This window comes from Polypterus senegalus, chromosome 6 (assembly GCF_016835505.1).
Source record: "Polypterus senegalus isolate Bchr_013 chromosome 6, ASM1683550v1, whole genome shotgun sequence".
Taxonomy (NCBI): domain Eukaryota; kingdom Metazoa; phylum Chordata; class Cladistia; order Polypteriformes; family Polypteridae; genus Polypterus; species Polypterus senegalus.
In genome coordinates, this window is record NC_053159.1 from 46,585,454 (window position 1) to 46,610,139 (window position 24,686).

The following is a 24,686-nucleotide window of genomic DNA, read 5'->3' on the forward strand; positions in this document are numbered from 1 at the left end:
AAGCTCTTCAGAACACCTGTCTGTTTGAAGGCTAGGTCCCTGCATGATGACCTCTTCTGGTATCAGCTGGGTTTAAATAACAGAACTGACATTAGTGGTACTTTAGATTGTCCTTCTCCATTCTACAGCAAATGGATCTCCGGTTAGCAGCAATGTCACAATCGAGTATCCTGTAATATTCAGTAATCCCATCCCCATTAGACACATTCTAACCTCACCTGCTTGACACCTTGTTTCTCTGCTATTTCTGAACTTGCATTACAGTTTTCCAGTCTTTGAAGTTTGAGGAACAAGGGACAAATAGGCTATATCTGAATTCTGTCTTGGCAAACCAATGTATCTTGTTAGCAGCCCATTAAAGTGAATTCTTAAAGTTACAAACTACAGCTTTTTACTGACAGATAAGATCCTATTTGGGACACAAAATACTTGTGGAATTTGTTGTTTCTTTCCATACAAGATAAAGCAGCCTTCAAAAAATGAAATACTTAAATAAATCATTTCTTTCTTCCTGGCTTACCTGGGCTTTCGAGGTCTCTCGCCCCCATAAAAGTATAACAACAGAAGTAACCTCTTCACATTGTAAACCATCAAGCAGTTTTTCTCTGTGATCACTTGGAATCCCTAAGGTCCAAGAAGATGGTGTTCTTCACATTAATAAAGAAAGGATGTACATTAAAATAACTTTGTTTTGTTAGTGGAAAAGAAGAAGTCAAATATAATAGGTTAAGATGCCAAACATTGAGATTACTCTCAAAATGCACTTGTTGACAGGATTCTGAGTCCCTGAGGAAGATAAACACTGAAGTGGAAGTGAATCTCTACTACATAATAAGCATCTCTGAGGATGATGTAACTACTGTAGGCCATTAAACAATTTCATGAAATTTGCTGAATGTCTTTCATTACCCTTACTGGCAACAACACAGAGTCTCACCTAATCAGAAAGATCAATAGTTTTAAATATCACTTCATAGCACAACACAAGGCTCTCCATTGCCTTTGGATACCTGCACTTCTGTACATTTAGGAGTAATATTGCACACCAAGCCTTCAATTCAGGTCTGCCCACAAGATTTAGATGGCTTATAATGTAATTAATCCTTGAATCATGTTTAGGGACTGATTTTAGGAAAGGGTGTACATATCATACATGTAAGGTTGGATTAATAACTGGTAAGCAATTAATTATTAAGGACTAATAAAGAGTTCATAATTGACAAATCAAGCAGAGGGTTAAACTCCAAGAATAGGCTGTAGAATCAGAACTCAGTCTAAGCAACAAAATAATTCTAATTGGGTTTACTTAAATAAAGACTGAAATGTAAGAACAGGAGGTCACAGGAAAAAATGTCTGGATCACAACTGTTTTATAAATTTGTTATTCCTATACAAAGTTGCTGCAGTATTAGAAAGAGACTTTCAGATAGTTGATGTGACTGTGCCAAGAGAATCCTATGTATGTACTGGATGAGTTACTAATTTTATTACTGTGTTGGGGTTAAAATAATACTTTATACATTATTTGGTAACAGAACTTATATAGGGCAGCATGGTGGCGCAGTGGTAGTTCTACTGCCTCGAAGTAAGGAGACCTAGGTTCGCTTCCAGGGTCCTCCCTGCGTGGAGTTTGCATGTTCTCCCCGTGTCTGTGTGGGTTTCCTCCCACAGTCCAAAGAGATGCAGGTTAGGTGCAGTGGCGATCCTAAATTGGCCCTAGTGTGGGCACCTTGCCTGGGATTGATTCCTGCCTTGCGCCCTGTGTTAGCTGGGATTGGCTCCAGCAAACCCCCGTGACCCTGTGTTCGGATTCAGTGGGTTGCAAAATGGATGAACTTATATATAATTTGTATGGTGTTTTAATAGAAAAGTGTTAATATAGGAATATAGGATTATCTAGATAAGATTCAGCTTTTAAGTGAATAGCCTGTATGGAGGACTGGTGGCGAAGGGACTGTGCTGTGTTTGTTGGCACTATATATACTGTACTAGGAAGTGGGGAGCAATAGAAAGCACTTCCCCAAGGATGAATAAAATGTGTGTTGTGTGCTAAATCTGTGTCCTGCCTGTCTGTGTAGGCGGCCAGGGCTTCACTCTATCTATCTATCTATCTATCTACAGTGGGAAAAATAAGTATTTGATCCCCTGCTGAATTTGTAAGTTTGCTCACTTAAAAAGAAATGAACAGTCTGTAATTTTTATGGTACTTTCATTTTAATGGAAAGAGACAGAATATCAAAAATCCAGAAAAAACACATTACATAAAAGTTATAAATTGATTTACCTGTCATTGAGCAAAATAAGTATTTGATCCCCTACAACCCAGATAGAATTATGGCTCCCACAGATTGGTTGTGTGCCCCTGTGGCACACAGATTACAATCAATCAATCACATATACTCCTGACCTCAACTCATTATGTGTATAAAGCACACCTGTCCACAGAATCAATTTCCTCCATTCCAACCTTTCCACTACCATGGGCAACACCAAAGAGCTGTCAAAGGATGTCAGGGACAAGACTGTAGACCTGCATAAGGCTGGAATGGACTACAAGACCATTGGCAAGTAAATTTGGTGAGAAGGTGACAGCTCTTGGTGCAATTATCAGAAATGGAAGAAATATAAAATGACCATCAATCGCCCATGGTCTGAAGCTCCATGCAAGATCTTACCTCATGGGGTGAGGATGATCATAAGAAAGCTGAGGGATCAGCTCAAAACTACACGGGGGGAGCTTGTTAATGATCTGAAGGCAGTTGGGACCACAGTCACCAAGAACACCTTTGGTAACACACTACGCCATAATGGATTGAAATCTTCCAGTGCCCGCAAGGTCCTCCTGCTCAAGATGTACAGGCCCATCTTAAGTTTGCCAGTGAACCTCTGAATCATCACGGGCCTTATTTCCTCCACTGTATCTATGGCTGACATGACTAACTGTTTTCCAGGGAGAAAGCAGTTTGAGGGCTAATGGGATGTATGTAAAAAGACTGATGGAATACATATAAACACAGAAACATTTTTTACCATCTACTTATATAGCGCTAGGCTGAATAGATTGTTTGAGCTTTAAGATTAAGCTTTAAGATGAAATAGGGTGTGTAGGTTTGTAAGAAGATAAACTATAAATGGTTAAGATCTGTTTAGTTAGTATATCATTGTTTTAGCTACATCATAATGATTAGGCATGTCCATTGATAAGTTATCAGTTGTCTGGTTTCAGCAGATGCAGCTATTGCTTTTTTCTGTAAATCTTATGTGGCCCTTACAATCATCTTCATATTAATCTATTGTCATTAAGTATTTGTCCATATCATGTATAGCTCAATATTCTATGTTTAGTATTTTCATTAACTTTGTGTACAATTGTATTTTTTGTTTATTTTTCAGGCTGGGGTGATGAAATTGACTGGGTTCCAACATATGAAGAAGGTCTTGCAAAATCAAAGTCGAAGTAAGTTAAAGGTTTGAATCAAATGGCACTAGTGACATGGACATTTTCAAGGATGGTCAAAGATCAGAAAAGGTCCAAGATCCTTTCCATCCATCAAACTCATTGCCTAGGACATTGGTCCCCAACCTGTGGTCCATAATGCATAATCAAGTGGTCCATGGCTAAGTTATCAATTTGGTATTAAGTGTTATGATTTTGCTCTGATCTTCCCTATGATTTAAACGATCATATATCATAAGTGATAATCAGCCTTATAACTTATAGAAGTTGGGTTGTGGACACGCACTACAACTGTAACATTGCACAATCTGAGCCAGTTTATGAACCATTTACACTATCCATCCATCCATCCATCCATCCATTATCTAACCCGCTATATCCTAACTACAGGGTCACGGGGGTCTGCTGGAGCCAATCCCAGCCAACACAGGGTGCAAGGCAGGAAACAAACCCCGGGCAGGGTGCCAGCCCACCGCAGGCAGTGAATCCAGTTATGCGCAATTCAATTGAAAATTATTGTGGTTGAACGCTCTGAGTACAGGCTTTGGGCAAACGCACATATTTACAGCTATGACGGACTAACAGTAAATTAACACATACAAAAAATATAAATAAATAATAATAAAAAAAATAATAAAAATACAAGCTCCAGCCACCATAAAAAACTGTTTCATTCCATCTGAACTAATGTGGTGCTGAGGTGTCACCCGTTGCATGGCTGCACTCGGGCCCTAATCTGGGATCCTGAGTTGGTCACCATCATGTGGTGAGTATCTGCACTATATGTACATGCATGTTATACTTATGCTTTCATAATGTATATTTTTCATAGTTTATTGTATTTTTTATCATTTATTATGAAAATAAATTTATGGAGAAGTTGTATATTAAATCTCATTGTACCATAATGACAATAAATGACAATAAATAATAATATGTATATAGTTAATAATTAAACATTTGGGGGCACAGTGGCACAGTGGTAACGATGAGCTGGCTCCCTGTTCAGGGATTGCTCCTGTCTTGCACTCTATGCTTACTCGGACTGCTGCAACCCTGGATGGATGAATATAATAATTAAATATGCAATAACGAAGATTTTTCAACGTTCCTTAAAAGTTTTGAGGAATCAGCACTCTAAGCTTACACCTGGTTATACATTTATTACACACACTTATTGTGTGGCAATTAGTTACGTGGAAAAAGAAAACAGAAGGACAGGAATTAGGGGTTGGTATGTTTGACAGAGACAGTAACTGCTACAATAAATGATTTCATCCAGGGTCGCACAGGCATCTTGCAGGAGACAGGAATCACTGGACATGATGCCAGCTCATCGCTACTGCTGCGCCACTGTGCCCACACATGTTTAATATATGCTTTAATGTGTTTCTTCGTGAAAATGATATCAAGTAATACATCTTAGTATTCTAAAATGTTTAGAGAGCTGTAATGTCATGAATATAATGTATTCTTTGTGGTGATCACTGCCTGCGCACTCCTGTCAGCGTAAGAGAAAGCCTGTTTAAGAAGCACGTAACATTTAACAACTGGGTCCGGGAACACTTAGAATGCAAAGCATTTAATGTGCTACTTTAGTTACATTGGTGTTTGAGAAACTCTAGTAAATTAAACATCCATTTTAAGAAGAACTTTACAGCGTTCTGCTTTAATGACAAAATAAATCACAAAAGTAAAGTGGAAATTTCAAGATTAAATTCAAAATTTTGATTTTAATCTCGACATAGACCTTTTTTTTCTTCACAGTGTCCCTATTTTTATTTTTCTTCTCTGCGGCCCTAATAAGATTCCATTGGACTCTTAGACACTTGCCTTTTCTTGTCGACTTTGACATCTGAACACTTCTTTTTTACTTCAGGCACTGTGTGACTTTCTGAACTTGAACTTTTGAGTGCCACTCCATCCATTTCATTTTGTTGCTCAGACCACTGATTTAGCCACAAAATGTTAAGTTTTGTCCTTGCCTCCACTTCACCGAGTAAGACCTTCATTTCACATTCGCTGAATTCATTTTTATATGTGCTTATACCATGTCTTTTAACAAAACACTGAATGGAAGGGGCTATTTGTATTGATAAGCATTTTCAAATATGTGAAATTCTGGGAGGAGTTGGGATGCGGATTCAAGCGCGTGCATGTCTGTTAAAATTCACACTGATTTGGATTTATAAAAGGGGAAGTGCATGGAACTTTCTTACACAGTTTTATGCATCTGATTTTTCCAGATGCATGAATCTGTGCGTACTCTAGCTTCCACATTCTTCCACTCCATAAATCCCGGTCACCGTGAAAAGTAATGCACATGCACATGCCAGCCGCCCCCCCCAGACTCGTCCAGGAATTACGCCTCTTTGAATATGCAAAATAATATTAATAGCCCCTTATGTTTTACTTTCTGTGAAAAGACAATGGCAAAAGCACAGGGGAAAATAAGAATTTCAGTGAATACCAAGTACAGGCAAGGAAAAAGTACTATTTGTTGGTATAAACACTTATATAAACAACAAAAGGAAGTTGATCGAGTAACAGAGTGGCTGAGAAACTTTAATATTCAAGTTCAGAAAGTCACAAAGTGCCCGAAATAAATAAGAAGTGGTCAGATATCAAAGTTGCCGTGAAAAGGCGTCTCGTAGCCCACCGTCTGAGTGCCATATGGAAGGGTATTAGGGTACAAAGAAAAGAAAAACAAAATAGGGACACATGAAAAAAATGTACAAATGTCAACTTTAATCTCGAAATTTCCACTTTAATCATGTAGTTTGTTTTCTCATTAAAGCAGAACGTCATAAACTTCATCTTAAAATCTTTCGATTTACTAATTTCTCAAATACCATCATAACTAAAGTAGCACGTTAAATGCTTTGTTTTGCATGTGTTCTTTTATGTGCTCTATGTGTGTGAATTGCTACGTGCTTTTTAAACGGGCTTTCTCTTCCTCTGACAGGTCACAGAATACATTACATTCATGATATTACATCTCTCTGAACAATTTAATACTAAGATGTATATTTGATATAATTTTCATAATGATAGGAATTAAAGTATATATTAAACATGGGGACACAGTGGCGCAGTATTAGCGATGAGCTGGCGCCCTGTCCAGAGATTCTTCCTGCCAAACAAGATGCTTGCTGAGCCGTGCACGACCTTCGATGAAATACTTTATTGTAGCACTACTGTCTCTCTCAAACATACTAACTCCCAGTTCCTGTCCTTCCTTTTCTTTTTCCAAGTAACCAATCGACACACTGTATCTCTGTAATAAATGCAAAGTCATCTTTAAGCTTAGAATACTGATTCTTCAAAACTTTTATGGAATACTGAAATATGTTCATAATACATGTTTAATTATTCCATCCATCTATACATCCAGGGTCACCCCAGTCCCAGCAAGCATACAGCGCGAGGCAGGAACAATCTCTGAATGGGGAGGCAGGCAGCTCGTCGCTACAGCTGTCCACCGTGTCCTCATGTGATTAATTATTAACAATATACATGCACATTATTTATAATGAAGTTTAAAACTTATCTGTATAATGTAATAAACATGCTTTACTAAATATTAATCACCTTAGAAGCCAGTCGTCATCATTTGTAAATACGCGCTTTATAAAGTGGCTCAGGTTGTGCAATATTATAACTGTAGTGCAAGTTTACAGTGATGGGGTTGTACTTATCAGTATGGACTGTTCTACAAGGAGCACTTGATGGACTGATTGAGTGCGTTTATAGTTCTTAGGATGAAACTGTTTCTGAAGCACGAGGTCCCTACAGGAAAGACTCTGAAGCGTTTGCCGTACTGTATGGGAGAAGTTCAAATAGATTGTGCGCATGGCTGATACAGCGTGTGCTGGATGTTGTATCCCGATATTCCAATCAGGTGCTGTAGAGCTGTGATTCCACACTCAGATACAGTGGGTTAAATACTCTGAGTGGTATACTGACAGTCGCAACACTAAAGCAGCTATAGTATTTGGAATGATTATCTAATTTCGTATTCTGTCCATTTTTTGTAATTCCACACATCCATCCCAGCATTCTCACTTCCACCACATCTGACTTCTCCTGTACTCCCTTTACTGCACATGTGTCATGATCACACAATATTCCTTCTACCTTCTTTCAATTGTTCCATCCACACTTTACTCTATGGACTATTTCTGTATCGCATTTTACATCTCAGGCTACCACTGATCCTAGATATTTAAACACATCCACTGTTTTCAATAGCTCTCCCTGCAGGTTAACTTTGTTAGTTTCAAATAATAAAACAACAAAAACAGCTTAAGTGATCAAAAATATATTTTTTGTAAGAGTTGATTTGGTTGATTTTTGTTGATTTTTGTTTTTAAATAGTAAGAAGCCTCTTATGGTGATTCAGCATTTGCTCGACTGTCCCTACAGCAAAGGTAAGAATTTTGTTTTTGTTATCCATTCATACATGTTGTAATTCAATTAGCCTCTCATCTTATTTCATTACAATAAATAAATTATTGGACAAAGTGCATTTCTGGCATGATATTTTTTGCCTTATAATTTCCTTTTGCTTTTAATTTTTATTTTCATAAACAATGTAAGACCTTATGTTAAGTTTGGTTTTATTTAAATAAAGCAACAAATCAATAACATCACATTTATGCCAGACCTTAAACCAGAAATACAAATAAACAATTACATGGAAAGGTGTGATGTTGGAGTCACATGACATCTTATTGGTGATGGCAGCTTACTGCTTGTGTTCTGACCACCCAGCACTTTTCAACCTGTTCATTATTACTACTCACTGAAGGGGCACAATGGTTTTATTTATCTGACTGCTGTGTGAGATGTCTCACTCAGCTGGCAGAATTCTATCTGAAGCCTTACCAAAGATCTTACCAAGAAGTCCTCAAGGTCTATGGCAGATGCTGGGGAATCTGATCCTTCAGACTGGGAAATGATGAAAAAAATCTCTTCACAGAGCCAAAGAGATTGCCGATATCAAGTCTAAGCAATCCCAGATCAAAACCAAATTGCAATCTCTATATTCCTGTCTGCAGTTAAATTAAAGCTGGGAGGGAGTTATGGGATGTTCTTTCGGTGTTATCTTTGCTGGTTCATTTTTCTCTGACTTTATCTCTTCTGGGAATTTGTTGGATTGGTGAGCGAACGGCAGGAAGTCCTGTACTGTACTTTCTTGTCAATCACTATGCTATTGACAGTTCTTTGGGTTTTCTTCTCTTTATTCATAGTTAAAGTAAATAGTAATTTTACTGTTATCTTCTGGAATCTTTTGGGCCTAAATTCCCCATTCAGGTTGTCTAAATCTTTTGCAACATCTGCATATTGATATTGCACTATTATAAGAAACTCACTTAAAGGTGACAAACATTAATTAGTTGCTGCCAAAATAGAAATTACCAGGTTGCTGCCATTTAGTCAGCTTCAACCAAGAAAATGTGGAGTACATATACTAATTAAAAAGCATTTACAGATTATTTAGCACATACAGTAAAAGGAGGGTCAAAAGGACCATTTTGGGTTTCTAACTGCAGAGCTATTTATAACTGGTTTAAAACCACTCCTCCTCAAACCGCCACCTTATCCTGGTGGAGGGGTTTGCGTGTCCCAATGATCCTAGGAGCTCTGTTGTCCGGGGCTTTATGCACCTGGTAGGGTCACCCAAGGCAAACTGGTCCTAGGTGATTGATGAGACAAAGAATGGTTCAACCAAACCTCCTATTAAGAACAAAAACCTTGGACGACGTTTTCCCTCGCCCGGACGTGGGTCACCAGGGCCCCCCTCTGGAGCCAGGCCTGGAGTTGGGGCTCGATGGCGAGCGCCTGGTGGCCAGGCCTGCACCCGTGGGGCTTGGCCGGGCACAGCCCAAAGAGGCAACGTGGGTCCCCCTTCCCATGGGCTCACCACCTGTAGGAGGGGCCAAGGAGGTCGGGTGCAGTGTCAGTTGGGTGGTGGCCGAAGGCAGCGATCTTGGCAGTCAGATCCTCGGCTACAGAAGCTGGCTCTTGGGATGTGGAAGGTCACCTCTCTGAAGGGGAAGGAGCCTGAGCTAGTGCGCAGGGTCAAGAGGTTCTGGCTAGATATATTCGGGCTCACCTCGACGCACAGCGTGGACTCTGGAACCAATCTCCTTGAGAGGGGCTGGACTCTCTACCACTCTGGAGTTGACCCCAGTGAGAGGCACTAAGCGGGTGTGGGCATACTTATTGCCCCCTGACTTGGAGCCTGTTCATTGGGGTTTACCCTGGTGGACGAGACGGTGGCCTCCCTCCGCCCTCAGGTGGGGGAACGGGTCCTAACCGTTGTTGTGTGTATGCGCCGAACAGCAGTTTGGGGTACCCACCCTTTTTGGAGTCCCTGGAGGGTGCTAGAGGGCATACCTTCTGGGGACTCCCTCGTACTGCTGGGAGACTTCAATGCTCATGTGGGCAATGACAGTGAGACATGGAAGGGCGTGATTGGGAGGAATGGCCCCCCTGATCTGAACCCGAGTGGTGTTTTGTTATTGGATTTCTGTGCTCATCACGGATTGTCCATAACGAATACCATGTTCAAGCATAGTTGTGTTCATATGTGCACTTGGCACCAGGACACCCTAGGCCTCAGTTCGATGATCGACTTTGTGGTTGTGTCGTCGGACTTGTGGCCACATGTTTTGGACACTCAGGGGAAGAGAGATGCGGAGCTGTCAACTGATCACCAGCTGGTGGTGAGTAGGCTTCAATGGTGGGGGAGGATGCTGGTCACGCCTGGTAGGCCCAAACATGTTGTGAGGGTCTGCTGGGAACGTCTGGCAGAGTCCCCTGTCAGAAGTAGCTTCAACTCACACCTCCGGCAGAACTTCGACCACATCCCGAGGGAGGTGGAGGACATCGAGTCCAAATGGGCCATGTTCCGTGCCTCTATTGTTCAGGAGGCTAACTGGAGCTGTGGCCGTAAGGTGGTTGGTGTCTGTCGTGGCGGCAATCCCCGAACCCGTTGGTGGACACTGGCGGTGAGGGATGCCATCAAGTTGAAGAAGGAGTCCTACAGGACCCTTTTTTCCTGTAGGACTCTGGAGGCACCTGATAGGTATCGGCAGGCCAAGCAGAATGCGGCTTCGGTGGTTGCTGAGGCAAAAACTCGGGCATGGGAGGAGTTTGGGGAGGCCATGGAGAACGACTTTCGGACAGCTTCGAGGAGATTCTGGTCCATCTCAGGAGGGGGAAACAGTGCAGTGTCAACACCTTATATGGTGGGGATGGTGAGCTCTGACCTTGACTCGGGACGTTGTGGGTCGGTGGGGGGAGTACTTCGAAGACCTCCTCAATCCCACTAACATGCCTTCCAATGAGGAAGCAGAGCCTGGGGACTCAGAGGTGGGCTCTCCCATCTCTGGGACTGAAGTCACCGAGGTGGTCAAAAAACTCCTTGGTGGCAGGGCCCGGGGTGGATGAGATACGCCCGGAGTTCCTCAAGGCTCTGGATGTTGTAGGACTGTCTTGGTTGACCGTCTCTGCAACATCGCATGGACATCGGGGACAGTGCTTGTGGATTGGCAGACTGGGGTGGTGGTCCCCCTCTTTAAGAAGGGGGAATGGAGGGTGTGTTCCAACTACAGAGGGATCACACTCCTCAGCCTCCCTGGAAAAGTCTATTCGGGGGTTCTGGAGAGGAGGGTCCATCAGATAGTTGAACCTCGGATTCAGGAGGAACAGTGTGGTTTTGTCCTGGTGGCGGAACAGTGGACCAGCTCTACACCCTTAGCAGGGTCCTGGAGGGTGCATGGGAGTTTGCCCAACCAGTCTACATGTGTTTTGTGGACTTGGAAAAGGCGTTCAACCGTGTCCCTCAGGGAATCCTGTGGGGGGTGCTCCGGGAGTATGGGGTACCGGACCCCCTGATACAACCGTTGTCAGTGCTTGGTCCGCATTGCCGGCAGTAAGTCGAACCCGTTTCCAGTGAGAGCTGGACTCCGCCAGGGCTGCCCTTTGTCACCGATTCTGTTCATAACTTTTATGGACAGAATTTCTAAGCGCAGCCAGGGTGTTGAAGGGGTCCAGTTTGGTGGACTCAGGATTGGGTCACTGCTTTTTGCAGATGATGTTGTCCTGTTTGCTTCATCAGGCCGTGATCTTCAGCTCTCTCTTAATTGGTTCGCAGCTGAGTGTGAAGCGGCTGGGATGAGAATCAGCACCTCCAAATCCGAGACCATGGTCCTCAACCGGAAAAGGGTGGAGTGCCCTCTCAGGGTTGGGAGCGAGATCCTGCCCCAAGTGGAGGAGTTCAAGTATCTCGGGGTCATGTTCACGAGTGAGGGAAGAATGGAGCGTGAGACTGATAGGCGGATCGGTGCAGTGTCCACAGTGATGCGGGCTCTGGATCGGTCTGTCGTGGTGAAAAAGGAGCTGAGCCGTAAGGCAAAGCTCTCATTTTACCAGTCGATCTATTGTTCCTACCCTCACCTATGGTCATGAGCTATGGGTAGTGACCGAAAGAATAAGATTGCGAATACAAGCGGCTGAAATGAGTTTCCTCTGCAGGGTGTCTGGGCTTTCCCTTAAAGATAGGGTGAGAAGCTCAGTTATCTGGGAGGAGCTCAGTGTAGAGCCGCTGCTCCTCCGTATCGAGAGGAGTCAGATGAGGTGGCTCGGGCATTTGATCAGGATGCCTCCTGGACGCCTCCCTAGCGAGCTGTTCCATGCACGTCCAACCGGGAGGAGGCCCCGGGGAAGACCCAGGACATGCTGGAGGGACTATGTCTCCCGGCTGGCCTGGGAACACATCGGGATTCCCCGGGAAGAGCTGGGGAGAGGGAAGTCTGGGCATCCCTGCTCAAGCTGCTGCCCCTGCGACCCGACCTCGGATAAGTGGAAGAGGATGGATGGATGGATGGATGGTTTAAAACCATTTGCACGCCCACTCCATAGCAAGCCTCTTCCTTCTTAATTTAGGCTTTCAGTTGTTTGATTTGCATGGCTTTCACTTGCATATAGGTATTGATGCGGTTGTGATTATGGATCTGCATATTGACAAGTCCCATCCTCCAGTCCAGGTACACCTTTCTCAAAGAACCCGCTCCTTTTGATAATTCCGTAAAGGCCTCAGTCTGATAGCTTTTGTATTTTCAATCCTGCCGTTAGAAAACTATTCACTTTCCATCCCATATCATACAGCCCAGTCACAAATTGATTATTTAATTATTTATTTCTTGAGCTTTGGTCTCACTTATCATAGATTTCTGTCATCTGGCCCGTTGCTAAAGCAATGTAAAGACACTACTCAGTAGCAGAATTTCAGGCCTTTATCCCTTATGAATTCAGATGTGAAATTCTTTGCTAAATTCCTAGTATACAAACTTCAGTCCATTATTCATATATTGCTCCACTCTGATTAAACAGGTTTTATCTGTGCCTGCTTGGCTTTTGATAATCTTATAAGGCTCCTTCATATAATAGACTAGGGGACTTTTCCCCCTGCTCGCTTAGCTTGCCAACCCATGGCCTGTGCTACGTGCTTGCTTCTTTGCGGTTCTGTCACTCGCGTATGGGGATGTGGATGTACAATTTAAACAGATTTTTATTTTCATGGGCATTGTTACATATGTATCATCGCAACGTATAACGGCCCGTTATTAAATTTCGTTTCTTTCTCTCTATTAAATAAAATAACTTTTTCAAATGTTTGGGTCTGAGATTTGTTAATTGTCTTTGCAAAAGCTATTCTAATGGGATACTGTTAACTTTTTAATATGAATGGCATATCAAGATCTCCTTTGTTGTCTATTGTTATCCACGGAAGATGTACTACATTACCTTACTTGGATACATCCTTCTTTCTACAGTAATTCGTGCAGTGAAAGACAGGATGTTGTTAATGGTTGTAGATATTCTTCGAGATATTGTAAGTTGATGTTTTCATCTCCCACATGATCACCACCAACTGTTTCAGCATAGTCTATTGAGACATATTTAACCAATTTGCCGTGTAACTGTTCAACATTTTTGGACTCATTTAACCAATTTGATGTGTACCCAATTGACATTTTTGGCATTAATTCGTTTGACTTCATTGTTTCTCGGTGCTAGGATTGCGAGTGTACTCATTTTTTATGTTGATAACCCTTCATGATGAAATTCTTCAATACGATTTGGGCATAATAAGCCATCTTTTATTAGGAATTTAAACTACTATTACCCTAGGGTCGGTACCGACTCGTTTTCAAGTTTTAAATGCATAAAAGTACCACATACATTTTGTTTACTGCATCAAGGCTTTTTCTATTTTTCTGAAACTTCCATTTAAACAAAAAAAAAAAAAAAGAAAAAAAAAAAAGGTAAATTATTTCTCTAATCAGAAATTCACTGCCTGTGGTCTTACCGGGTCGGCCACGACCCAGGGTACAATAAGAGATCATAAAACAATAAATCCTGGCCAAACTTAAGTTACAGTATAAACACACTCTCAGCTCACTCTGGCCCCCCACACCCCCACACAACTCTGTCAGGTAGCAGGCCTCTCCCATCCCCCAAGCTGTAGTCAGGGGCTTATCTCTTCACACCTCCCCCAAGTAAAAAAACAGAGACAGCCCAGACAAAACAGACCCAGACCAGTTCAGTTTGGTGATTGTGACTGGAGAGAAAGCATCTAATTTGCAGAGGTAAAAATGGCCAGATTCACAGCACTCCAAGCTCTGGATCATATCCTAGCTGAAGGACAAGTTACAGAGTGGCACAGCGACATTGATGAGGTGGACTCAGAGGAGGAAGACATTGTGGAGTGTCAGTCAGAAGACACAGACACAGAGTCTGAGGAGGAGATCACCTCTGAAGCAGTTTCCCCACCAGCTGAAGTACTACAGTCCAAGAATGGCAGCATCTCCTGGAGGTTAGTACCACCTGACGAGACTCAGGACAACTGGCAGGGCAGCTGCTGAAAATATCATCAGAATGACTCCTGGGGTCACAAGGTTTGCCATAACAAGGATAAGTGACATCAAAACAAGTTTTGAACAGTTCATGCCATTATCGCTGAAGAAAATAATACTTGACATGACAAACCTAGAAGGACAAAAAGTCTACGGAGACACATGGATTGACTTTGATGAAGAATTCCTGGATGCTTATATTGAATTCTTCTTCTTGCTGGAGTATACCGATCCAGCAATGAGGCCACAACCAGTCTCTGGGACACAGCAACAGGCAGAAATATTTTTCGGGCCACGATGTCACTGAAGAGCTTCCACATGATCTCGAGAGTCCTCAGGTTTGACAACCAAGACATGATAGCAAGACGTGACAAGCTTGCTCCCATAAGGGATGTCTGGGAGAGATGAGTGCAGCGCCTGCCTTTGATGTTCAATCCAGGAGTGGTCAGCAGGAAGACGAAGAGCTTCAGCACCAGCATCCTTCCCTTTAGCCAGCCCTGCCACAGCCACAGACCCAGACCCAGAGAGGCTGCGGATTCCAAAAGAAAGCTGTCAGGTCTGCCCAAGCAGCAAGGACAGAAAAACCAATTCCATGTGTGCCAAATGCAAGAAATATATTTGCAAAGAGCACACTAAAAATGTCACTTACTGTCCTACTTGCACATAGTGTAAACATACAGTAGCAATCCTGCTCCTGGAGAGCTACCACCCTACCACCGTACTACTAATTCTATTGGTTTGATTGTTTGTTTGATCTACATTTTGTAATTTATTTTGTATTTTATTTTGTCTTACTTGTTTGGCTTTGTCTTTGTAATTGAATTAAAGTTCAACTTTTGGAAAAAAAATACTTTTTGCCTTCTTCTTGAAGTAAATATATATGGGTCAAAACCGACCCTAACACCACAGATGTTACTAATATTAATAATATTGATATTGATAGTAATATTATTAAAATAAAAAAATGTAATTTTTACAGTTGTGTTCTAATACCCCTCAGTAATAGTCAGGTAACATATAAACCTTTGATTTATTTGTATAATTCTCCTGAGGTTTATTTTACCAATTTTTTTGGACTGGGCCGTTTTATTGACATCATACGTCTCATCTTCAGAGGGCCACACCAAAAATTTTAAAACCAAATTTTAAAATCTTTTCATGGATAAGGAAGCCTAACAAGGTAACCAAGAGGTAAGGAAACAAACTGGATGATAAAAAAATGTTTGAGGGTTGAGGGAGGCTGATTTAGGACACGGGTCGGCACCGACCCGCCCAAGATAACAGATGGGTGGAAATGCTAGGATAATAGTAGGGTTAAAGTGAGAAAAATGTAAAAATTTATAAGAGCTGAGAGCGCAGGAACTGTGTCTGACAAAAGCATTCATACGAATGAGAGGTGAGAGGACTGTGGGTGTGGTTGAATATGGTTGAGAGGAGGGCTTGATTTGAAAAAATCTCTTACCAATAGTCTTGTCTCAAGATTTTCTTTTATAATAGAGGGATATAAGTAGTAGGGCGGCACGGTGGCGCAGTGGTAGCACTGCTGCCTCACAGTTAGGACACCCAGGTTCGCTTCCCAGGCCCTCCCTGCATAAAGTGTGCATGTTCTCCCCGTATCTGCGTGGGTTTCCTCCGGGTGCTCCGGTTTCCTCCCACAGTCCAAAGACATGCAGGTAAGATGCATTGGCGATCCTAAATTGTCCCCAGTGTGTGCTTGGTGTGTGGGTGTGCGTGCCCTGCGGTGGGATTTGTTCCTGCCTTACGCCCTGTGTTGGCTGGGATTGGCTCCAGCAGACCCCCGTGACCCTGTAGTTAGGATATAAGTAGTTGATTAAAATCTGAACAGTTTACCTTGAACAATGTTACAGAAAACGGAATAAAAAATGGATTTTACATTAATAATTTCTTTCTACTTTTCTGAGACCCTTCCTATCATGCATCAGGAATCATCCTTATGTCAAAGAAGACCCCTTGGCGCAAACATAATATGTTTTCTGAAATAATGTTCTGAAACAGTACTTGTGGTCTTCATCTTCATTAACAATGAATTCAAACCAAATACTAAAAATGAACAACTATATTAATAAATACAGTAATTGTCTTTACCAGTTTGGAACTTAATTAAGCAACACTACACTGAGGTAATTGTAAACTAACATTACACCCAATCTAATTTTTATATTCAGGTATGAAAGAAAAGTTTGCTGCAAATGCAGAAATCCAGAAAATTGCAAAAGAAGACTTTGTGATGCTTAATCTAATTGTAAGTATGTGCAAAGAACTCCTTTCTTTGATTAAATTTTTATTAATGAAAAAAGGACATAAAAATTGTAGTAATAAATTATTTCAACTATATAAAATCAAACAGCGCAGTGTTTTCACTGTGCAGTACAAGCACATATTTCAATCTAATTAATGTGAGATTAATAAAAGTCACATTTTAAAATCATTTCCTATATCTTTACATCTTGCCTGAAGAAGGGGCCTGAGTTGCCTCGAAAGCTTGCATATTGTAATCTTTTTAGTTAGCCAATAAAAGGGGTCATTTTCATGGTTTTTCTCTAGATCTGGGGAAAGTGAGCACTTACAGGTTGCATGTTTCTACCAGATGCTTATTTTTGGACCATAAATCTATTCATCCATTTTAAAAATCCAGTTTACTTAGCCAGTTTGAAGGAATGCAGGAAGCTGGAGTCTATAGAAGTGTCATTTTTGTCTTCTTGGGTAAAGGCCAGAATCTCTGGAGTAATGAGCGTAATGTAAGAGTCACATGTTCAGTTTATGCAAGACCTGAGTCAATCTTCAACAAGATGCTGGTCCACTCATTTACTGAGCCATTTCAGGGTCACAGTGATTCTAACTTACATATGTTTTGGAAGAAATAGAAAAATCCATCCAATAATAAGAGAAGGTAGAAAAAAGCTTAAATTACAGTCATATGAAAAAGTTTGGGAACTCCTCTCAGCCTGCATAATAATTCACTCTACTTTCAACCAAAAAGATAACAGTGGTATGTCTTTCATTTCCTACGAACATCTGAGTACTGGAGTGTTTTCTAAACAAAGATTTTTAGTTAAGCATTATTTAGTTGTATAAAATTAAATCAAATGTGAAAAAATGGCTGTGGAAAAATGTGGGTCCCCTTGTAATTTTGCTGATTTGAATGCATGTAACTGCTCAATACTGATTACGTGGAACACCAAATTGGTTGTATTAGCTCGTTAAGCCTTGATCTTCATAGACAGGTGTGTCCAATCATGAGAAAGGGTATTTAAGGTGGTCAATTGCAAGTTGTGCATCCTTTTGACTCTCCTCTGAAGAGGGACAGCATGGGATCCTCAAAGCAACTCTCAAAAGATCTGAAAACAAAGATTGTTCAGTATCATGGTTTAGAGGAAGGCTACTAAAAGCTCTCTCAGAGGTTTAAACTGTCAGTTTCAACTGTGAGGAATGTAATCAGGAAATGGAAGGCCACAGGCACAGTTGCTGTTAAACCCAGTAGGTCTGGCAGGCCAAGAAAAATACAGGAGCGGCATATGCACAGGATTGTGAGAATGGTTACAGACAACCCACAGATCACCTCCAAAGACCTGCAAGAACATCTTGCTGCAGATGGTGTATCTGTACATCGTTCTACAATTCAACACAATTTGCACAAAGAACATCTGTATGGCAAGGTGATGAGAAAGCCCTTTCTGCACTCACGCCACAAACTAAGTCGCTTGTTGTATGCAAATGCTCATGTAGACAAGCCAGATTCATTCTGGAACAAAGTGCTTTGGACTAATTAGACAAAAATTGAGTTATTTGGTCATAACAAAAAGATGGCAGAAGAAGAACACCTGCTACCTACTGTCAAATTTGGTGGCGGTTCCATCTTACTGTGGGGCTGTGTGGCTAGTTCAGGGACTGGGGCCCTTGTTAAAGTCGAGGGTCGGATGAATTCAACCCAATATCAACAAATTCTTCAGGATAATGTTCAAGCATCAGTCACAAAGTTGAAGTTACGCAGAGGTAGGATATTATAACAAGACAATGACCCAAAACACAGTTCGAAATCTACAAAGGCATTCATGCAGAGGGAGAAGTAAAATGTTCTGGAATGGGCGTCACAGTCGCCTGACTTGAATATCATCGAAAATCTATAGGATGATTTGAAGAAAAATGTCCATGCTCAGCAGCCATCAAATTTAACTGAACTGGAGAGATTTTGTATGGAAGAATGGTGAAAAATACCTCCATCCAGAATCCAGACACTCATCAAAGGCTTTAGGAGGCGTCTAGAGGCTGTTATATTGGCAAAAGGAGGCTCAACTAAGTATTGACGTAATATCTCTGTTGGGGTGCCCAAATTTATGCACCTGTCTAATTTTGTTATGATGCATATTGCAGGTTTTCTGTTAATCCAATAAACTTAATGTCACTGCTGTAATACTACTGTAATTCCATAAAGCATGTCATATATTTAAAGGAAGTTGCTACCTTGAAAGCTCAGCCAATGATAAACAAAAATCCAAAGATTAAGAGTGATTCCCAAACTTTTTTCTTATGACTGTATATTTCTCCAAGGGGAGTATCATAGCAACTCAGGCTGGGGTATGAGGCAAGCTCAAAGGAAATTTGATATTTATTAGTATAAAATACAAGAAAATGATCCAAAGCCAAATAGGAATTATCAGCAAACAAGACCCAATACAGAAATCAGAATCCTTAAAACAGCAGCAGAAGTCACAAAAAACAGTAAATATAAAGAAGCTATAAATAAAATGAGAACTACTCTCACCAAACACATTCAATTAACAGGGAGGAACTGCATTACCCATCAGCCTTTATAGAACCAAGAGCAGCCCCTTAACAGTGATTGACAGGTGGTCACATCTGTTGGGGAACCACCTACAAAATCCATGGAATATCAGTAAACAAATCTCAATACGTAGAAGCTAAATAATAACTAAATAGAATAAAATTAATAGAAATAATAAGTTAATAGAACAATATTATAATCTCTCTATATATAAAATATAGCATCTGTCAGTCTTTATGTCTGCCTGCTTTTCATGAGAGAACTACTTAACGGATTTAGATCGTGTTTTTTCTACGATTTGCTTGAACATTCCGGTTGATTTTGTGACTTCTCTCATTATCATAGTTTGCTTGCAGGAGCGATTTATTCATGCTAATATGAGACAAAGACTGCGGGCCGAGGGGAGGGGGAAGCATGACGTCAGGAGTGGGGAGCCAGGCAGGGCCATCCTCACTCGAGCACCAGCCTCCATTCGGAGCACTTTACCTATGGCCAGATTTTGGAGCAGACCTTGCCTCCACTTGTTTATTGATTTTTAAAGCCTGTCCTGTTTCACTACTACGTGAGCAGAGCCACGGGAGACAGCTAGTAAATAATAAAAAACATTGACAAATAATTAAAGGAAGTCAAAAAACAACTTATACATAAGCCAGGGGAGGAACCTTGACTTGAGCATAACATCAACAATGGCATTTAAATTTGGCAATGTGTACATATTCCAAATAAGAATAAACGGCTTTGAACGTGGCATGAGATGAGGCACTCAGGTGTTCTTGGGTGTGTTTATTACTAACAGGAACCCTGAGGAAGATTTCACACACAACAGCATCTTTGCTCTTTCCATACTAGACCACCGCATAAAATGTTTAGCAATAGATTATTGATGAAAGGGGCAACAGAGGCTGTCATGACAGACAGAAGCAAGTAACAGCCATGTGCAGCACTGACACAAAGTATATTGCAACACACAACTTCTCATACAAATGTGATGGAAGCTTTCGTGTCAGTGAATTAAATGAAATTGCATTTGAATCTGTCACCTGATAGCAAATGTGGCACCAATTTGCTAACAGGTAGGAGTATTAAGTTAATTAAAGTGGACACTTGGTGTATTATAGACTGGAAATGTATTTAACTCTAATTTAATTTTAAGGGTTTGTAAGTGTTTGGATTATTAACAAAAAGATATCTAGTAATAATTATAGTAAAAATTAGAATTACCACACTGATATGCTCCTTTTTACTGTATGTTTCTTTATTCCAGCATGAGACTGCTGATAGCAACTTGGCTCCAGACGGATATTATGTGCCACGCATTATTTTTATTGGTAGGTAAATTACTTCCTTTGAAATAATTGCATCCACCAATTTAAGAAACAATAAAAATGTTACATGCATACAGTATAAATATCAGTTTAGTCAGTTTCTTCAATTAACTAAATAAAAAGCATCCTCTTACAGATTATCATGTACCTGTAAGCTTTTTTTCATAAAGAAAAAAAAAATCTTTCTATTATAAAAGGAAATCCTGAGACGAGACTTTTTGCCAAGAGATTTTAACAAGTCCCCCACCTCCTATCTCAACCATTTACAACCACGTCCACGATCCACTCACCGCTCATTCATGTCAATGCTATTGTCAGACACAGTTCCTGTGCTCCAGTTCCTGTTCTCTAAGTTCTTATAATATTTTACATTTTCTTTATTTTAATACAAGACATACAATCTATTCATTTCCTTCAATGTAGTCCTTTCCTGGACAATAATTTTATACGTTCTAGATGACATGTCAACAACTGCGCGAAGAAGAAGGAGCAGCATATCAAAAAGAGGCCCAAAAGTGTTGGAGAGAAAAGAATTCAAAAAAGAACAATAATAATCTAAGTGCAAGTTTGGTAAATAAGGAAAGTAATAATCAGCTCACACCAAGTAGAACTGAAAACCTAGCAGGTCCAAGCGGAGTTGGAAATAAAAGACAAAAGAGTAGAAGACAAAGTAGAACATTGTAAAGAGGTTCAAAAACATTGGCGTGATACACATGCAGAGCAGGTTAGAGATTATGAAAGTACTAGAATTCGAGAGTCTCAAAAAACTGATAGTAAAGCTCTTATTAGCGCTAACTAATGGAAATTATTACTCGGTGAAATAACAGAACAGCAGAAAGAGATTGAATATATGGAGATCGGTGATGTGACAGAAGTATGTAGATATTGTTCGGCTTTAAAGTCGGAGACTTGTAGATCGTCTAATTCGTGTTATCATCAGGGAAAAGTAGAGTTTCTTCCCAATGAAGAGGCGTATCCACAAGAATTAAAAGATTTGTTGTTTGGTGAAAGTGAAATCCACAAACACTACAGGCAAAAGATCCAAATTTACAATAATCTGTTCACGTTTGCAACAATCAATGCTCAAAAGGTAGATTTACACAATTCAGGACCATATGCTATGAGAATCTGTGTTCCCGCAACAATTAAAGCTACTACAAGTTTAATTTCGAAGAAACCACAGTTTGGTCAGGTTTATATTTATGATAGCAAAATACCCGCGCTTCGCAGCGGTGAAGTACTGCATTCAAATTTTTATTAAGAAGAAAATTAAACCTTTTTAAACTATGGGACAATATGCCAATAATTATTTGTTAAGGATCTCTTTATATACCATGTTGTCAGTTTGGCCCTCCGGTTGTAATATGACGAAGCTGTGCGCTGAGCTTACTCTTGAGCATGTAACTTACAGTTGGCCATGTGAACAGTAATCTTGTCTCAAATCTCACAGCTTGGATTGCTGCTGTCATAATTGGTTTGAGTCTCATGGTTTGTTTCAATTACGACAGTATTTGCAGGATTTGTTGTGTTGAAGTGACATTCGGCATCTGTCAAGTGTTGCAAGTACACAACCAGTTTCATCAATAACTTCGCATCCAGCTTTTGAGAGTTGAAACATTCATAAACATCAAAGTGTCCACCACTGAAATCGTCACCTGTGAATCTAAGATGTTTAAGAGGCATTGACGATTGTCGAAAGGTGTAAAATATTTGGCCATTTCGGTACACTTGAAAGCGACAACCGAACAATTCAGCGGCAGCCATCAACTCACATGCAGAACCATAGGTGAAGGGCTTAAGCATTTCACTCTTATAGTGTTACTGTGTAGTATAATTATCTCCTGTACCGTCATCAGTCCACACCTTGAACCTGTCCCAGTCATTCAATACATAAGACAGAATGTTCCTCCAGATATCAAGAGTGAGCCTGATATGGCCGTGCAATATGTAACAAAGAGAATGGAAAAGGTAGGTGGTATCTCCGGGCATGGAAACCACTCGGTAAGTGACAGTTCTTTGATCAATAGAATTTCTTGAAGATGGGCCCATAAGTAACAAAGACTGTTGAAAAGTTCAATATGGCGGCCGACAGTGGCATCATACTACCGAAATAAGTATGTATATTGGTTTCAGTTAGTGGAGGGAAGCCGCCTACCAAATTTCGAGAAGATGGGGCCATAAATAAGAAAGTTCAACATGGCGGACGTTGTTGACCGTTATGACCATTATGCGTAGAATTTCGAAATGAAACCTGCTTAACTTTTGTAAGTAAGCTGTAAGGAATGAGCCTTGCAAATTTCAGCCTTCTACCTATACGGGAAGTTGGAGAATTAGTGATGTTGGAAAATTCAATATGGCGGTTGACAGTGGCGTCATACCAACGAAATAAGCACGTACATTGGTTTTGGTTAGCTAAGGGAAGCCACCTACCAAATTTCGTGAAGATGGGACGTAAATAAGAAAGTTCAACATGGCGGACGTTGTTGACCGTTATGACCGTTATGACCGTTACGTGTAGAATTTCGAAATGAAACCTGCTTAACTTTTGTAAGTAAGCTGTAAGGAATGAGCCTGCCAAATTTCAGCCTTCTACCTACACGGGAACTTGGAGAATTAGTGATAAGTGAGTCAGTGAGTGAGTGAGTCAGTCAGTGAGTCAGTGAGGGCTTTGCCTTTTATTAGTATAGATCACGGAGAAGCAATGAAACATACAATTGAAAGAGTTAAACGATCAGATGTATTAGAAATTCTACAGCCAGTAATGGATACAAATCCATACATCCAAAAGTATTGCGCTTTACACGAAATTTATCTGCAAAACACAGAAAAAGAAGTTTTCTTGGATTTCTATATGAATCTGAAAGATCACGGTTGCATTTATAATAAACCAACATATGAGGAAGTCCCAGCAATAATAGTTTCGAAAGACAGAAGTTTAAAAAGTATTTGCGTGTTAATTTCAAAGCCAAACAGAATGAAAACATATAACTTAACGAATTACTCTAATGCAACATGAAACATAATTTTATTTCAATGTATTACGTTTTACTATTTTTAACTATGGTTAAATACTTGCTGTAATGTAAAATAGTTTGTTCTGTTATGCATATGTAACAGTTCCCATGAAGATAATCTGTTTAAATTGTACATCCGCTTACCCATACATGAGCAGCAGAGACACGAAGTGGCTTGTGTGTGGTGCCCGCATGGGGGTTGGCAAGCGAAGCGAGCAGGGGGCATAGCCCTCTAGTTGCCTTAAAAAATAAACTGCATCCTAAAAGTAGATTGAATGTATAACCTACCATGAATTGTTCCTGACTGATCCACTTCTTAATTCTATAATATCACAAGTTAAAGTGCATTGCAAAACTTGTTAAAAGACAAAGTATTACTTGTTGTATATCAGTGTTCCTTAGATATGGAGTTCTTGTAGAAATACCACCTAAAAGGGAGTGAGGGCTACTCCTTTTAAAAATATATTGTGCCCCAAACAGTTTCCTGGTAAAGGTGACTTCAAAGCCATGGAAGATATACATTCTTGAGGGAATGCCAGAGGGTGCCATTTGACAGGGTGAAGATCGGAGAATTACATTCTTAGGTCTGATTCGCAATCTGATCGATTGGGTCATTTACCTACTAGGTAACGCTTATGGTTGATTGGCCAGTTGGTAAACATCTGCCATGACCTCTCAGTTGCAAAAAGCAGAATGTATTGGTTTTCTGCCTCACTCCGCGCTGTACATACAATGTGGCCGCAGAGAGCTTAAACAACTTGGCACATCCACATTAAAAACAACAAGGAATGAGCAAGCTTTCTTGAAGGCTTTTACTGGACATACCCTGTTGTGAACAGAAATATATACAAAAGAACCATAAAAGCATTTACAGGTGTACAATCAAAGTCAATAAAGAATGATTTACAAAGCAATACATAGCAGACAGCAAACATTAAAAAATAAAAGACACTTACAAGGCAAGTGATTTCCATGGTTGGATCAAGACAAAGAGAAGCGCATAGACAGAGGTTCAAATTGATGTGGACTACAACTAGCCAGACCTAAAGGTTTATATACCCTCTCCTGACAATGTGTCCAAAGAATGTGAGGTAGAGTTTTGCCATCCTTGCCTCTAACAAGAATTCTGGTTGCACTTCCTCCAATACAGATCTGTTT

The 24,686-nt window shown here is 40.6% G+C and overlaps 1 protein-coding gene across 1 annotated transcript in view; it reads left to right on the forward strand.

Annotated features, from left to right (window-relative positions):
* The window catches only part of LOC120531017 (anterior gradient protein 1-like), a 52,091-nt gene that overhangs the window by 21,008 nt on the left and 6,397 nt on the right, over positions 1 to 24,686 (forward strand). The window contains exons 4-7 of the mRNA XM_039755958.1: positions 3,394 to 3,457; positions 7,835 to 7,887; positions 16,572 to 16,648; positions 20,454 to 20,517. Of these exons, the coding sequence (XP_039611892.1) occupies positions 3,394 to 3,457; positions 7,835 to 7,887; positions 16,572 to 16,648; positions 20,454 to 20,517 (258 nt within the window). The remainder of the gene's footprint in view (positions 1 to 3,393; positions 3,458 to 7,834; positions 7,888 to 16,571; positions 16,649 to 20,453; positions 20,518 to 24,686) is intronic.